Genomic DNA, 15,319 nt, shown 5'->3' with positions numbered 1-15,319 from the left:
AGTGGCCACACCCTCCGTCAGGGGATCTTCCCAACCCAGGGATTGAACCCGCATCTCTTATGTCTCCTGAACTGGCAGGGGGGTTCTTTACCACCAGCGCTACCTGGGAAGCCCGAATCACTCTAAGAGTCGGGGCAAATCAGTAACCCCTCCAGGCCTTACTTCCTTCACCAGTTAAGTAGGGAAGCATTACTTCTATCTTCCCCTACACTTAGGAGGGGTAGGGTAAGAGAGCAAGAATGAGATAATGAGCAGTACAAGTTTCCAGAAATGTAAAGAATCCACACTTTTCTTATCTTTCACCAGCACGAGGTGCCTCTCCTCTGTAAGGTTTAGGACCTGGGCCAGATGACTTGGCTTGTGTGTTCTATGACCTCACTTAAGATCACTCAGACCTTCCACAGGAGTCGGCAGAGAGGGACCCAGGGCCTGGCCCCACGGGCGCCACCCCACAGACAGTAGGTCTGAGCCTGGAGATGCGGAATCAGCCAGTGAACAAAGCTGAGGTCAGCATCCATAGCCTCCTTCCGGCGTCTCAGCAAAAAGGCACAAGGGAAGCAACGCCAGCAACTTTACGTCTCCTCGCCTGGCAAGGCGACCAGCGCTTCTCCCAGTCACTCTTTTGAATGATGGGGACCTCCCCAGGGCCAGGGCTCAGCTGCAAATCCCGGGCTCTGCATTTCTTTAATGTTGCTGTGGAGTTTAGAACCTTTGTCTGCCTTATCCCCCAAGTGCCACCAGGACAGGGAGAAGGGCAGAGGACAGGCCAAATCAATAAGTGACTTGTATGCAGGGGGAGGCTATTTCCCAGGATAACTAGAGGCTCAGTACCAAACAGGGCATGTTGAGGCACTGTCAAGCAGCCCCCAGCTCCCCCAGTTCCGAGCCGTGTGACCTCGGGGCGGTCGCTGCAAAGGCGGCACTTCATTTCCTCATCTTCAACGTCTGAGGTTAACGAGGTAAGAAGGATGCTCCGCACCCGGCACACAATAAAGGTTTAGAAAGGTGCATTCATGCCTTCTCCTCTGCCTGTCTCCCTACCTCTCCACCTGCTTTTATCAGCTGTTGCTCACAAGTTAGGCTCTGAGTTCTTACCGTCTACTTTCTGTCCCATGTGGTTGATAATACAGTTTGTATTTGCTCTGACCCTTAGAGAAAGTAATGACAGGACATTTAAAATGTAAAGCTGGGCTTCCCTGGCAGTGGAGAGTGGTAAACAATCCACCTGCCAATGCAGAAGACACAGGTTCAATCCCTGGCCTGGGAAGATCCTACATGCCACAGAGCAACTAAGCCCGAGCGGCAAACCACTGAGCCTGTGCCCTGGGAGCCTGGGTGCTGCAACTACTGAGTCTGTGCCCAGAGCCCGAGCTCCAAAAGGAGAGAGGCCACTGCAGTGAGAGGCCCACGCACCACAGTTAGAGAGGAGTCCCCGCTCACCTCAGCCAGAGAGGACGCCACAGTCACCACAGCTAGAGAGGAGCCCACACTCACCACAGCCAGAGAGGAGCCCACAGTCACCACAGCCAGAGAGGTGTCCACAGTCACCACAGCTGGAGAGGAGCCCACAGTCATGACAGCTAGAGAGGGGCTCCCACTCACCACAGCGCGAGAGGAGCCCACAGTCACCACAGCGCGAGAGGAGCCCACAGTCACCATAGTCAGAGAGGAGCCCACAGTCACCACAGCTAGAGAGGAGCCCCCACTCACAACAGCTAGAGAGGAGTCCACAGGCACCACAGATAGAGAGGAGCCCACAGTCACCAGAGATAGAGAGGGGCCCACAGTCACCACAGCCAGAGAGGGGCCCACAGTCACAACAGTCAGAGAGGAGCCCACAGTCACCACAGCCAGAGAGGAGCCCACAGTCACCACAGCAGAGAGGAGCCCACAGTCACCACAGCTAGACAGCGGCCCCCACTCACCGCAGCTAGAGAGGAGGCCACAGTCACCACAGCCAGCAAGGAGCCCCCAGTCAGCCAGAGAGGAACCTCACTCACCACAGCCAGAGAGGGGCCCCCAGTCACCACAGCCAGAAAAGAGTCCACAGGCACCACAGATAGAGAGGAGCCCACAGTCACCAGAGATAGAGAGGGGCCCACAGTCACCACAGCCAGAGAGGGGCCCACAGTCACCACAGCCAGAGAGGAGCCCACAGTCACCAGAGATAGAGAGGGGCCCACAGTCACAACAGTCAGAGAGGAGCCCACAGTCACCACAGCCAGAGAGGAGCCCACAGTCACCACAGCAGAGAGGAGCCCCACTCACCACAGCTAGACAGCGGCCCCCACTCACCACAGCTAGAGAGGAGGCCACAGTCACCACAGCCAGCAAGGAGCCCCCAGTCAGCCAGAGAGGAACCTCACTCACCACAGCCAGAGAGGGGCCCCCAGTCACCACAGCCAGAAAAGAGTCCACAGTCACCACAGCTAGAGAAGAGCCCACAGTCACCACAGCCAGAGATGGGCCCACAGTCACCACAGCTAGAGAGGATACACAGTCACCACAGCCAGAGAGGAGCCCCACTCATCACAGCTAGACAGCGGCCCCCACTCACCACAGCTAGAGAGGAGCCCTCACTCACCACAGCTAGAGAGGGGCCCCCACTCAGCACAGCTAGAGAAGGGCCCCCACTCACCACAGCTGGAGAGGAGCCCACAGTCACTACAGCCAGATGGAGCCCACAGTCACCACAGCTAAAGAGGAGCCCACAGTCACCACAGCTAAATAGAGGAGCCCACAGTCACCACAGCTAAAGAGGAGCCCACAGTCACCACAGCCAGCGAGGAGCCCACAGTCACCACAGCTAGAGAGGAGCCTCCACTCACCACAGCCAGAGAGGAGTCCCCGCTCTCCACAGCTAGAGAGGGGCCCCCACTCACCACAGCTAGAGAGGGGCCCCCACTCACCACAGCTAGAGAGGGGCCCCCACTCACCACAGCTGGAGAGGGGCCCCCACTCACCACAGCTAGAGAGGAGCCCACAGTCAGTACAGCCAGATGGAGCCCACAGTCACCACAACTAGAGAGGAGCCCACAGTCAGCACACCTAGAGAGTAGCCCCCGCTCACCACAGCTAGAGAGTAGCCCCCGCTCACCACAGCTAGAGAGAGGCCCCTGCTCACCACAGCTAGAGAAGAGCCTGTGCAGCAATGAAGACGCAGTGCAGCCAAAAACAATAAATAAAGTTATTTTTAAAAAAGTAAATGCAACTACAGTGAATTCAGATGTGAAACTTTGACCAAGACCTCTGGCGGAAGGATCCTGGTGCCACACGCCCCTGCATCTGGGTGGGACTAAGTCTTGTTGGACACCAGTGTTCACTCAGTAACTGCACTGCCCATCTCTGCTCTTATAGAGGCTTCCCCTCATTTCTGACCATTATCTTTCATGTTGTCGCACAACCCTGCCTCTTTTATACCCTCAGCAGAGGGAGGGGTTTGGTGGGGGGCAATGGCGATCAGCTACCAAGGTCTCCTCTACCTCCTGAACCCCATGTCCCAGAGCCTATAATCTCAGGGACACAGCTGAGGTCCCCAGCTCTTGGACTGAGCTCTGCAGTTATTAAGAGCAGAAAGCAGAAATTTATGAAAAAGTCCCAGGGAGCAGAAATCCCCTAAACGTGGGCACAGGCCTCCTGTTCTCTCGCACACAAAGGAGGCAGGCTTCCTCCCTCTTGAAGGGTCCAAAGGGATGGGCTGCTCCCTCACTTCTGAGGGCACAGAGCTGGTCCACAGGGGTGGGGAGCTGGATGCTCCCAGGAGGGAGAGCAGAGACAGGCAGGACAGTAGCAGTTACTCACATTGCAAAGGTTCCCCATTCACCATCCACTGGACCGTGGGCTTGGGGTTGCCATTGGCTCGACACACCAGTCTCCCATCCTCGCCAGGAGCCAGGATGAGGTTCTTGGGTTCATCCAGCCAGTAGGGAGCAGCTGGAAGACAAGGACAGGCATAAGCAAGGGTGTCAAATGACACAAGCAGGCAGAGGAAACCAAGTGGGCTCCCTCTCAGAAGGCAGGAGCCCCTGAGTGCCAGCCCCATGCCCCCACCACCTGCCCAGGGCTCGTCCTGATGGGATGACGGTCCAGACTTTTGGTCGACTTGGCACTACAGATGCGGACTGGTTTATTTCAAGTTCACTGAACAGGAGTTCTAAACTGGGGCCTCCTGAAGAGCTTTTAAAACACATGAATGCCAGAGCCCATCTTCAACCTACTAAGTTAGAATCTCCAGGGGAAGCCCAGGCGGCCAATGATTTGCGAGCTACCCAGGCACTCCTGATGTGCGCCCAAGGGCTCAAGCTGGGGAGGGCGGTAAAGTAGCAGGGGTTGGCCTCTCTGCATTTCCACTGCTCTTCCTGCAAGATCAGACCACTTAGGAAAGGCGTGCTGTTCATTCTTTTCCCGTTGAGCTTTGGTTAGCAGAAGCTCTTAGCTGGCCACTCCTTCCAACTGTTTGGAAATTTTGTGAATATGTGGATTTTTCTGAGAAGAGGGTCCTTCAGATCAGAGTTCAAAGATCTTGAAACCCCAATAAAAGTTAAGCACCCCTATTCTGAGTGTGGAGCTGAAACCAAGGTCACAGGTCAATGACCATGTGCTAAGAAAGTTCTTGCTCTGTGGTATTCAACCTCATCATGCTGATCATCCATTCAGCCCCACCATTCAGACTGAAAAGTGACTGGTGGACCCCCCAGCCCCATGGCTGGGACCCACAAAGACACGTGCTCCATTGCTGACAACAGCTCAGGTGTTTTTAGGGGAGGGAAGTGATTTATTAAAAAAATAATTCAGGCCATGATTCCTCCCCATTTTTAAAAAGAACCACGTTCAAGTACACAGACAGCATAGGGCTAAGATAACACACCATGAACGGGAATGCGAAATGAAAGACAGGTTCTGGGTCATCCAAACGGGCCACAGAAGAGACTGCACCTGCTGAGAGAGCCCCAGGCGCTCAGGGGAGGAGGGCAACAGTGGGGGGGTCTCCACCCGTGACACTCCCCTTCCTCCCTGCCCTGACACATGCACACACACCCGGGGGGTGACGCCACTCCTGCAGGTCGCTGTTGCCACTCATCAGCGTGCTGGTGTTTCCCCACTCACGCACCCACCCTGAGGGGGGGTGGCCGTGGAGTCAAGGACTGGTAGACCGTCATAATGAGAAATGCGCACAACGTACCCTTCACTCTCACCGAGATCGTATGCCGGATACTGCCCATCTTGTTGGAGGCCAGGCAGAAATACTCCCCAGAGTCTTCCTCGGACACATTGGTGATGCGCAGGGCCTTGTTGAAGTTCTCAAACTTGGCCTTGTCGGATGGCAGGTCCCCACCTTTCTTGTACCATGCAATGTCTGGTGTTGGGCTAAGAGAGACCAAGCAAGAAACAGGGGCTTACCACTAAATGTGGCTGTGCCACACCTGTGTGGAGCCCAGGATACCTGGGTGTCCTTACGGTGTACTTGGGCTCAGGAGGACGTGTGTCCTTCGAGAGCTGATCCCTCCTGTGCAGAGGGGATGCTCAGCCACAGGGCGCACAAAGGACTCAGCTAAGGGGGTCTCATACATACAGGAAGCCTAGCTACCTCCTCTCCTCATTATCTCAGAAAGAAAGGCGGCCAGAATGGGATGACTATGATTGGCAGCGTCCTCATTAGGAGCTGTCTGTTTCTCTCTCCCACCCCACCCCCTGCAAAATGTTGCAACAACAGAGCATGCACAAATCCCCAACCCATCCTCCTGGGGGGCGGGCAGAAGTGGGGGTGCAAACCGTACGTACACCCCAGAGGCGATGCACTCCAGCAGGAGGTCCATGCCACGCAGCACCATCTGACTGCTCGCAGTGCCCTGGGGATACATGAAGCTGGGTGTTCTCTCTGCAACTCCTCGGGCTGAAACAGGATGGAACAAGCTCTGTGAGCTTACTGCCCAGAGGGCTGTCCCAGCTGGGCCGAGCTGTTGGACTAGAGAGAAAGGTCATCGTGCCCTCCTGATGATGCCCTTAGCCGCAGAGGCACCAGCCCCAGACCCCCGCCCCCTGCTGCACTGCTGAAACCACCCCAGGGGCCGGGGCATCATTAAGAGAGGTGTGTTAGGAAGCGCGGGGCTCCTCGGCCCCGCCGGCACATGTGTGTGAGCAGCTCTAAGCTCTGAGAGGCTCTGCCAAGAGGAGCCCAGCATCCCCCCAGTTCAGTAAGCCTCTCCGGCCCCGGAAGGGGCAAGGGTTGCCTGGTCAGGGACAGTCCACTCCCTGTGCATCCTGTGCTGGGATCCAGAGGCCAGGGGTGGCCCCAGGGAGGCCATCTCAGCTTGGGGCCACAGGACAGACAACCTGCTCTTTGGGACCCCGGAGACAAGGAGCTGGGATAAAGCCACAAAGACTCAGATGAACAGTCAGAGATGCAACGAGCATTATTAATGGTTTAGCAAAGACAGGAGGAGAATTAATGAACAGGGATGACAGGAAATCACTGTGGGGCTAAAAACCATTCTGCTGCTTCACTAATGACTTTGGCACGGCTGGGAGGAGGGTGTTAATTGGATGTGAGAGACTGAGGGAGGGGTGAGAGGCAAGCGCAGCCAAGATGGAGGAGCCGCTCCACCATTCAACCAGGCTGGAGCAGCCCTGGGGCCTGCAATCAGTGACACACACACAGCTTTCCAAGGACAGGGGCTCACAGAGGCGACACGCTCAGGGTGGCTCTTTCCCTGTGGAAGGGGTCATGCACGTCTGGGGACACCCCAGCGCAGTGGACCCCACCTTACCAGAGCCTCACCTCTCCCTTAGAGCTCTGCACAGTTCTACGGAAATGAATGAGATGGGATGAGGAAGAACAAGGGTTCTGTAACCAGGAACCCCAAAGCAAGGGCAAATTGGAGGGGTCACCTTTGCTCAAAAGGTGTACGACTGTCAACAAGAAGAGTTACAAATATAAATCCAAGCTGGGCCTACCCACGGATTTAATGGGTCTCTGACTCAGCTGGAGGGGTGGCGGGGCTGCCAGGGTCTGGGAGCCCTCAGACATGCCTGGAGTGAGAGCGGGCATGCTTCCAGGCGGAGCAGGTACTGTTACTGGGTGCCTGGAGTGAGAGCGGGCATGCTTCCAGGTGGGGGGGGGGGGCGGGTACTGTTACTGGGTGCCTGGAGTGGGAGCGGGCATGCTTCCAGGTGGGGGGGGGGGCGGGTACTGTTACTGGGTGCCTGGAGTGGGAGCGGGCATGCTTCCAGGTGGGGGGGGGGGGCGGGTACTGTTACTGGGTGCCTGGAGTGGGAGCGGGCATGCTTCCAGGTGGGGTGGGTACTGTTACTGGGTGCCTAGAGTGGGAGCAGGCATGCTTCCAGGTGGGGGGGGGGGTACTGTTACTGGGTGCCTGGAGTGAGAGCAGGCATGCATCCAGGTGGGAGGGCGGGTACCGTTACTGGGTGCCTGGAGTGAGAGCGGGCATGCTTCCAGGCGGGGTGGGTACTGTTACTGGGTACCTGGAGTGAGAGTGGGCATGCTTCCAGGTGGGGCGGGTACTGTTACTGGGTGCCTGGAGTGAGAGCGGGCATGCTTCCAGGCGGGGTGGGTACTGTTACTGGGTACCTGGAGTGAGAGTGGGCATGCTTCCAGGTGGGGCGGGTACTGTTACTGGGTGCCTGGAGTGAGAGCGGGCATGCTTCCAGGGGGGCCTGGATTCAGTTACTGGGTGCTGGTGGAATGAGGACAGGGTGGCGGGAGCCCTGTCTCAGTGCCCCTGTTGGGCTCATGGGCTAGCTGGGGTCTGGCTGGCACAGCGGGGCTCCTGTCCTACGGGCCCCTAGCTTCTCTCCATCAGCCATCAGGGGAGGGTGTGTCATAGAACTGGCAGGTATTTTATCCTTTTATCAAGGGGAAGGAATGATGAAACATACGTGGAGGTAATTAGTCTGCTGGGACAATACATGGCATGTAGCAAGTGTTCGGTAAATGTTTGCGGAATGAATGAATTCAAGAGGAGAAAAGAAGAAAAAAGAAGGTAACAGTTTACCCCGTGTCATCTCTCTGTGTAGATGTTCTCATCTGTCCCACCAGCACACACACACATACAACAGCAGCTACTGAAGGGGTTAATCCATTATGTGGTTAATCGGTTACCATCTGTAACTGTAATCGCATCCAGCTCTCAGTACCAAAGAAGCCTGATGCCAAGCAGCAGCTTCCTCCCACCCATCAACCTGGAACGGCCCAAATGGTCAGACAACACAATGTCAGGGGCACCAGGAGGAGAAGGAGATTTGAAGGCAGGAGGCTCTGGTGCCAGTTTGGTGAATCTGTTGAGAGCCGGGAACCGTGGGGTTACATGGAAGTTCAGTCATCATATTCCTTCCATGTGGGACCCAAACCTGCGGAAACCAATTTGTGACCCTGTGGACATTTAATTCACACCTTAGCATGCAGCCCTGTAAGCACACATGACCAGCAAAGCATTCAGGATGGAAAAGGGGGAAGTGAGCACAGAGGTCCCCTGTGGCTTCCTGGACACACTGCAGCTGGGCCTATAAAAAGGCTACAGCATCCTTCATTTACAGGATGCGGGCTAGCAACCACAGAGTCGTCCCAAAGGAGGAGAAGCCACTGGGAACCAGGCCAAAGTTCAAAAATACAAGGAAGAGTATCTTAAAGGCAGAGGTCACAGTCAGGGCTGCCGCCTGGCCACTCACTGTGGGCCAAGCACCGGCTCGGCTCCATCTCTACCCCCATCGTCACATTCGAAAACCACAGCAAACGTGGGGGCATGCCTCTCATTTTCCAACAGAGGCTCAGCAGAGTCAACAGACTTGCCAAAGTCACAGGCCAGTTATGTTTGGATTCTGGAGCACTGGTGCCAAAGCTTGACTTGCAGCATCTATTCTATACTGCCTCTCTCTTTAAAGATTGATACCCTACTTGTTCCTACTACTGACAGTCAGTTTTGGGAAGATCTTTCTTACTCAAACCAAAGAATACCAAAATTCAAGGGCAAAAGAGATAAAGGAGAAAGATATTTTTGTTTTAATGAGCTTCTCTGGTGAAACTATTCCATGATGTTTTCCTCAAATATTGTTCTTGCCATCTCAGCTGAGAAGTCCTTCTCTCCTCGATGGCTATTCAATAAAGATGGGGAGATCCTTCTCTCCCAAATTGGAAAAACAGAAGCTGGGCTGGATGTCAAGAGGCTCCAAATACATCTCAACTGGACTGTTAAGGCCATGGAAAGCTTAAAGAGGAGTCAGGGTGACACATGGGATCTTTAAGGGATGAAAAGGCTGGACTCAAAGGGGCGGTTGTGAAGAAATGTCCCCTTACGTGAAAGGGATTTGCAGGAAATTTTATGAAGGATAATCCAGCTGGTACCTTTGGGAGCCACTGTTCCCAAGGGAGGGTAGCTCACTCCTTTCCTGGGAGACACAGTCTCCGGAAGAGAGCTAGAGACAAAGGCGAACTCTATGAGCTGTGTGCGTTGGGAAATGACAGTGTTTCACAGGATTCTTCTCAGAGGGGGGCATCCAGCCTCTCCAGCGTGATGATGCTTTTCTCATTCTCCTTGATCATCAAGGCTGGAGTCAGACCTCATATCTGGACAAACTCAGAATCCAGCTGCTAACGCTCACATCGCTGAAGACTCACAGCATCCCACATGGGCTCATCTGACCTCGAGGTCATGGGCAGTCCATCTTCTGCTGCTCTTGCTGTGGTGCAAGAGTGCACTTGTGGGTTTCCAGGGAATCTGGTCAGCAGGGGCACCTCAGGAGACGCCTCTGCCTCAACCACCTTGGCTTCACAGAGACAAGGAAAACTGCCTCAGTAGTCTCCTGCAAGAGGACATGGCAAGACTAACGGAAACCTGAGTTGCTTGTCTCTGTCAAGGACTGCGTGTCAGCAGAAGAGAGTTCGATGAATCAGATGTGTCTGAAAACCTTTGCCACACTCAGCTTTTAGGGGTGGCTGGATCCTACCCTTGCTGCTTCCAGTTCTCGGAACTGAGAACTCGCGGCTGGATTCCTGGCATCTCACCACCTCTCTGGCTCTAGAAATGGCTGACCAAGCAATCCCAGAAGATGCGCAAAACTCTTTGCCTAGTAACATTTAATACCTTCCACTGCCAAGAAATCTCTTCTATAAATCTACCCCCAGCCCCTCACGCAGGAGCTGGGGCTCTGTTCTTACCCTGCTCTCAGCACAGCTGAGAACTGGAAAAGTTTTCGTTTTTCTAGTCTGCCCTACAATTTCTCCCTCCATAGTACTTTCTGCCTGTCTCTCTCCCCTAAGCTTCTCTACAATTCCTCCATGTCCCTCTTAATTTCAGAAGCAAAGAACAACCGTGCCTGATCCAGTCAACACTAAACCATCCTCTTTAACACCAACAATGCTAACATTTATTAATCATGGATGTGTTTCACATCTCACTAGGGACATATGCACATTATCCTATTTAATCTTCACAACAATCTTTTGGAGCAGGTAACATACCCATTCTGCAGATAAGGAGATTAAAGTTCCAACAAACTAAATGACTTGCCCAAGGTCACTTGATGGCATGTCTTAGAGACTAAGATAATTCCAGGCAGACTGTCTCCTTGCCTGGATGAATTCTAAGTGGCAAGTTACTGTCTCAGACCAGCTTCCCCCTGCTACTTAGCATGTCAGGGGACACCTGGCATACATTCACAGGATACCAAACCACTCTAGAAAAAGTGTGATTACGGGCTGGCCCTGTTGTTACAAAAGGGGCATATTTCAAATCTAAGCTCAGAAGGGTACTGGGCATTACTCATCCCACTGTGCCTCTCTGTCCAGGAACTCAAGGAAGGACTGTATCTTCTCTCCTTCCTTTTCACCTTCTGTTTTCTTCTAGAAGCAACTGAGCTAGTTGTCCTTTGTTCAGCACATGCCTCACTTTGACTTTACACCCTTTCTAGCCCGGGTCATACTTGGTTAGCCCCATCTACCTTGGGTTGAGGAGATGAGGCTAATCTTCCTGTGAGCTCCCGAGAGCTTTGCTTAGTTTACCAGCCTTGGATGATTCTTATAACTCCTGCTTACTCATAATACTATCCACCATCGGTCACAAACTAGTTTATTAAATGGCTAGAATCACTCAAACATATCATTGATAGAACAACTTTATACGTCTGCCTCAACGGTTTATCTTCTATAAAAGCAAGGAGCTTGGACCAGATGGCCTCTATGAGACTTACTGGCTTCTATAGACTCCAACCTAAAGACTACTTCCATAACAGATTACCCAAAATCTAACTTAGAAAAAGGCACATTTCACACCAGCACTCTGAGGCTCTTGACATAATGGTGGTTGGCCCCATTATTTTGAAAGCAGTGCCCAGAATCGAACAAAGGTCCCCTGCATTCTTGGGCAGTAAATCTCTTTGGTAGGATCTCAGCGTGGCTCTGGCGGCTCGATGCCAAGGAAAAGCTTTTGCCTGTCTCCCTGGCTCTCACTCCCCCTTCCCTTCCTCCACTCCAGACACCGATCATTGTTTATATTAGCACATCACAACACAGACACTTCCTATCTATTTGAGCCCACAGTGACCCCCCTGGGGACCTGCAGCCTTAGTTCTGAGTCATAACCGATGCTGGGAGCAGCTGTGTCTCCAGAGCCAGCAAATGACGATTCCTCTGCCTGCTCAAGGAAAACGAGACATCCTTGAGCCATGTTTGGGGGGTAGCTCAGGTGTGGAAACAGCCAATTACTCTACTAATCAGCTTGAGCAACCAGTCGTGTGATGAGTTAGAAATATGCCTCATGGAAATTGTTCCATGACTTGCAAATGTGTGGCGGAGGGGGTGGGGATTGGATCTGAGTGCACTGCCAGAGGAGGGAAGAGAATCAGGTGATAGACTGCAATGGATGGTCCAACTTCATTTATACTTACCTTGAAAGAAAACTCAGAGCAAGACTCTTCTTCCTATTTCCCAGGTGAATTTTAAAGAGATACAGGACCTGTGAAATGTATCCCCAGTGACTAAGGCTAGAGCACAATGCAGGCAATTCACATCCAGACTCTTAAACCTGGCTAAACAAACACTACAAAGTTTTCTGTGCTCTTTAAGCCACTGATAGAAATGAGACTTCCTGTCTCCTCCTGACTGTGGGAACTCCCTTATTTTCAGATGTTCTCTGTCTACCCACCACTGCTTCCTAAGTTTCTACTGAACCTCTGAGAAGCTGTTTTGAAGTCCTACCCTGGTTTGACCAGGTAGGTCAAACTTGCCCAGAATTCACAACTGGAGGCTGGCATCTCTGAGGAGACCACACCATCACATAAGCACCTCCACCTTCTGCACTGGCCACCTTCCTCCCAGTTCTGCAGGAGTCTCCTTGGTACCCTGACCTGGCCAACTCTAAGACTTGGCACCCGGCACGAGTTAATGACATGGTATCAGTCGAGTTAGGCAAACTGGGGTTAGGACAGGCAAGGTTACTCCCAAGGTTACCACGGCGACTCACCACTGTACATGTCAGGGTGGTTTCTTAAGGACGAGTCATTATAGGGGTGGTCTGCAATAAACAAAAGAGGGTGAGCAAACAGGGACCACGGAGAGGTCAAGGAGGAATAAACGGGAGAGAACAACAGAAATGCAAAGCCACAAAACAACCAGGGAGCACCAGTGGTCTTTTGCAAAGGAAACACACAGCATATTTGGAAAGGAAATACGCTTGGTGAAGAACAAGCAACACAAAACAGCTCCCAAAAGGGAAGAAAAGGTTAAATCCTGCAAAAGAAGGCAATAATAAGTCTCTTTTTTAATAAAGAAATTAGGCATGACCTCTAATTGCTTGGTCATACTATAATTTCAAACAAATGAGATATGAATTAGTGGTATCCTGTAGCAATTTGAACAACTCTTTTCCGCCAAAATCCTCTGTTCCCAGGACTCTGGATCAGGCCAGCTCCTGGGGTCGCTAAAGAGAAAGGAGTGTTAGTTAGCCCTGGGGCAAGAGCCAAGCCCCACCCAGGCAGAAGCCAACTCGCAAGGGGTGGGGGGTAAACGAGGGGAGAAGATAGAGACAGGTCACCAACAGAAGGGGACAGAGGACCCTCGGCAGTGCCCAGCAGTCGTGCACTGACCAGCATCAAGGACTCCCCAGCCTGCCCAGACGGGCACTATCCCGGTCTCCACACTGAGTCTGCTGGCAGAAACGCCTCCTTCTGAGGAGGCGAGCAGTGGTTCAGGGAGAGGGGGACAGCTAGGCTGAGCTTCGGATTTCAGGCTCAGAAAGGGAGCCTGGGACAGGAGAGCGTGCATGAGCTGTGAGTTCTACACTTAGAACAGGGAAAGGCCTGCTAACAAGATAGAGGTCCAAAGCTCTCTAGACTAACTTAGGATGAAACCATTCCTTATGGAACAAGACCAGTGGGCTCTGATGTTAGGTAATGAAAACCTTTGGGCATTTAATCCTCAATGAAAAAGACATTTTGGAATGGGGCATATAATCATGCCAACATCCTTCAGGAGCTTTTCATTCTCCTACCAGTGTCCCCTTCCAGCTACTGGTTCAAGTTCAGACAGCACCAACAGAGGGTAGGGATGGGAGAGCCGACTGGAAGCCAAGCAGATGCCCCGAGAAGCCTGGACCCAGCCTAGCAGCCTGAGGGAGGAGAGGCTGCCAGAGCATTTGCATCTTGGAAGACAGATCAAATCCTGTTATAACTCATGGTGGGGAGGCAACAGGAGCACCAGCATTGCTCTGCATCCCAGAGTTGCTTAATATCCACTAGAAGGAGTTTCATTATTCAGAACCATCCTTTCAAAAGGGGTGTGTTGGTTGTAAAAGACTTTGCCTGTGTGTGGAAAGGTGGCTTGGGTTTATCTGGAGGTAAAGGTGGAGACTGACCCTCACTGGCATGAAGAGACAGGGCAGCATGGGGCGGGAGGAGCAGTGGCTGGGCCTTGGAGGACGGGGAGCCCCACGCTCCGGTGCCACCAGCTGTGGCGGAATGGCCCAGGCTCAGAACTGACCTCACGCTTTGTGGACTCTGGAGCACATCTGAGAAATTCAGGGAGACTTCCTGACGCCTCTAAGAAGGTCACTTAGACAACAGACATCAGAGGAAGCAGGGTTAGTTCTCTGGCCTGACTCAAGGACAGCCCTGCTCCTTCACCACAGCTGACTCCTGTCCTCGGGAGGCACCCGGTACCAAAGTGGGACATGCATCTCTTTGTTACTCCCACTTCACTGTCTTTGACTACCTCCCAAGACAAGATTTTAAAATAATTTTATATTGCCCAGTGTTCTGTATCAGATCCTTTCTCTCCATCCTTTAATGCAGGTAATAAAAAATTGGCTGTGATGAGATTTATTTCTTCCTCAGTGGGCAGACTGTGAAAGAAACCCCTGGTGAGAACAGTCTTTGAAGCTGTCCCAACTTGTCTGATTTGTCTCCCACTCCCAGACCTGGTTCTGAAGGTACAAGAAAACGCTTGTGTCCTTTCCAGGCAGGAAAGCAGAGAGAGCACAGCTGAGCTATTTTAAGCAACCGAGCCCAGTTCTGAGCTGGCACGGATGCCCAGAACTTGGTCCCAGCCAAAGCTGCCCCTGGGAGAACTCCAGGAAGCCAACAGGGTTCTGTTCCCAACGCCCAGTGCATTTCTCAGCAATCGGAGGAGAGAGTTTCGGTGGAGAAGGGGACCCAGAAACGAAGCAGAAACAAATATCCCTTACCTAACTCTGGTAGAGAAAAGGATGTTTCTGGAAAGTCCAACTTCTAAAGGTTGTTGAAATCTTCAACTGCTTATTTCTACAAAGGAAGGCTCTTCACCACCTCCGTCTCCCTGCCTCTACCCCACGTACCAGTGAGAGCCTCTGCCCAGGACTGCAGCAGCCTGACCCTGCAGTCCCCGCAGAGCAGGCAGACTCCGAGCCTGGGTCGGAGAGAGGGACCCCGGTGAGGCACTGGAGGTGCTGCCTCGATCCTGCCCCCCTGCTGCCCGAGGCTGCCAGCCCTGTCCTGGCTCCAGAGGCCCCTGGGCAGACCAGACTGTCCTCCTCAGCTCAGCCAGCTGGCAGGCAGTCCCTTCTGCACTGAGGCGACACCTCAGAAAACCCAACTTTCTTCTCAGGGGTCCTCTCTGGGCCTGGATCCAGAATAAGAAACACCAGGGGAAAAAAAAAAAAAACACCAGGGAAGAGGCAGCAAGTGGACTGAAGCTGGGCAACCCTGTGAGGAACAAGCGAGGCTTGTCCCTGGGTGCTGGCCATCCTGTTGGCTATCAGAGCCCAGGCAGCTCTGAGCAGGGCGTGGGGAGTCGCAGAGGTCGGAGGGGAAGATTAGGGGAGGAGGAAAGGGGCTG

The 15,319-nt window shown here is 53.1% G+C and overlaps 1 protein-coding gene across 23 annotated transcripts in view; it reads right to left on the bottom strand.

Moving 5' to 3' along the window:
• The window catches only part of NFASC (neurofascin), a 197,746-nt gene that overhangs the window by 47,079 nt on the left and 135,348 nt on the right, over nucleotides 1-15,319 (bottom strand). For 17 of the 23 annotated variants that reach the window (XM_043923838.1, XM_043923844.1, XM_043923850.1 and 14 more), the window contains 4 exons: nucleotides 12,474-12,524; nucleotides 5,782-5,893; nucleotides 5,183-5,367; nucleotides 3,802-3,933 (listed from right to left, as the gene is read on the bottom strand). In XM_043923838.1, coding sequence (XP_043779773.1) covers nucleotides 3,802-3,933; nucleotides 5,183-5,367; nucleotides 5,782-5,893; nucleotides 12,474-12,524 — 480 coding nt within the window. The remainder of the gene's footprint in view (nucleotides 1-3,801; nucleotides 3,934-5,182; nucleotides 5,368-5,781; nucleotides 5,894-12,473; nucleotides 12,525-15,319) is intronic. The other 6 variants (XM_043923841.1, XM_043923849.1, XM_043923863.1 and 3 more) reach the window with 1 other exon arrangement.

The sequence above is a fragment of the Cervus elaphus genome, chromosome 14 (assembly GCF_910594005.1).
Source record: "Cervus elaphus chromosome 14, mCerEla1.1, whole genome shotgun sequence".
Classification (NCBI taxonomy): domain Eukaryota; kingdom Metazoa; phylum Chordata; class Mammalia; order Artiodactyla; family Cervidae; genus Cervus; species Cervus elaphus.
The sequence above is the reverse complement of the archived record's forward strand: the minus strand, read 5'-3'. Positions and strand labels throughout refer to the sequence as shown.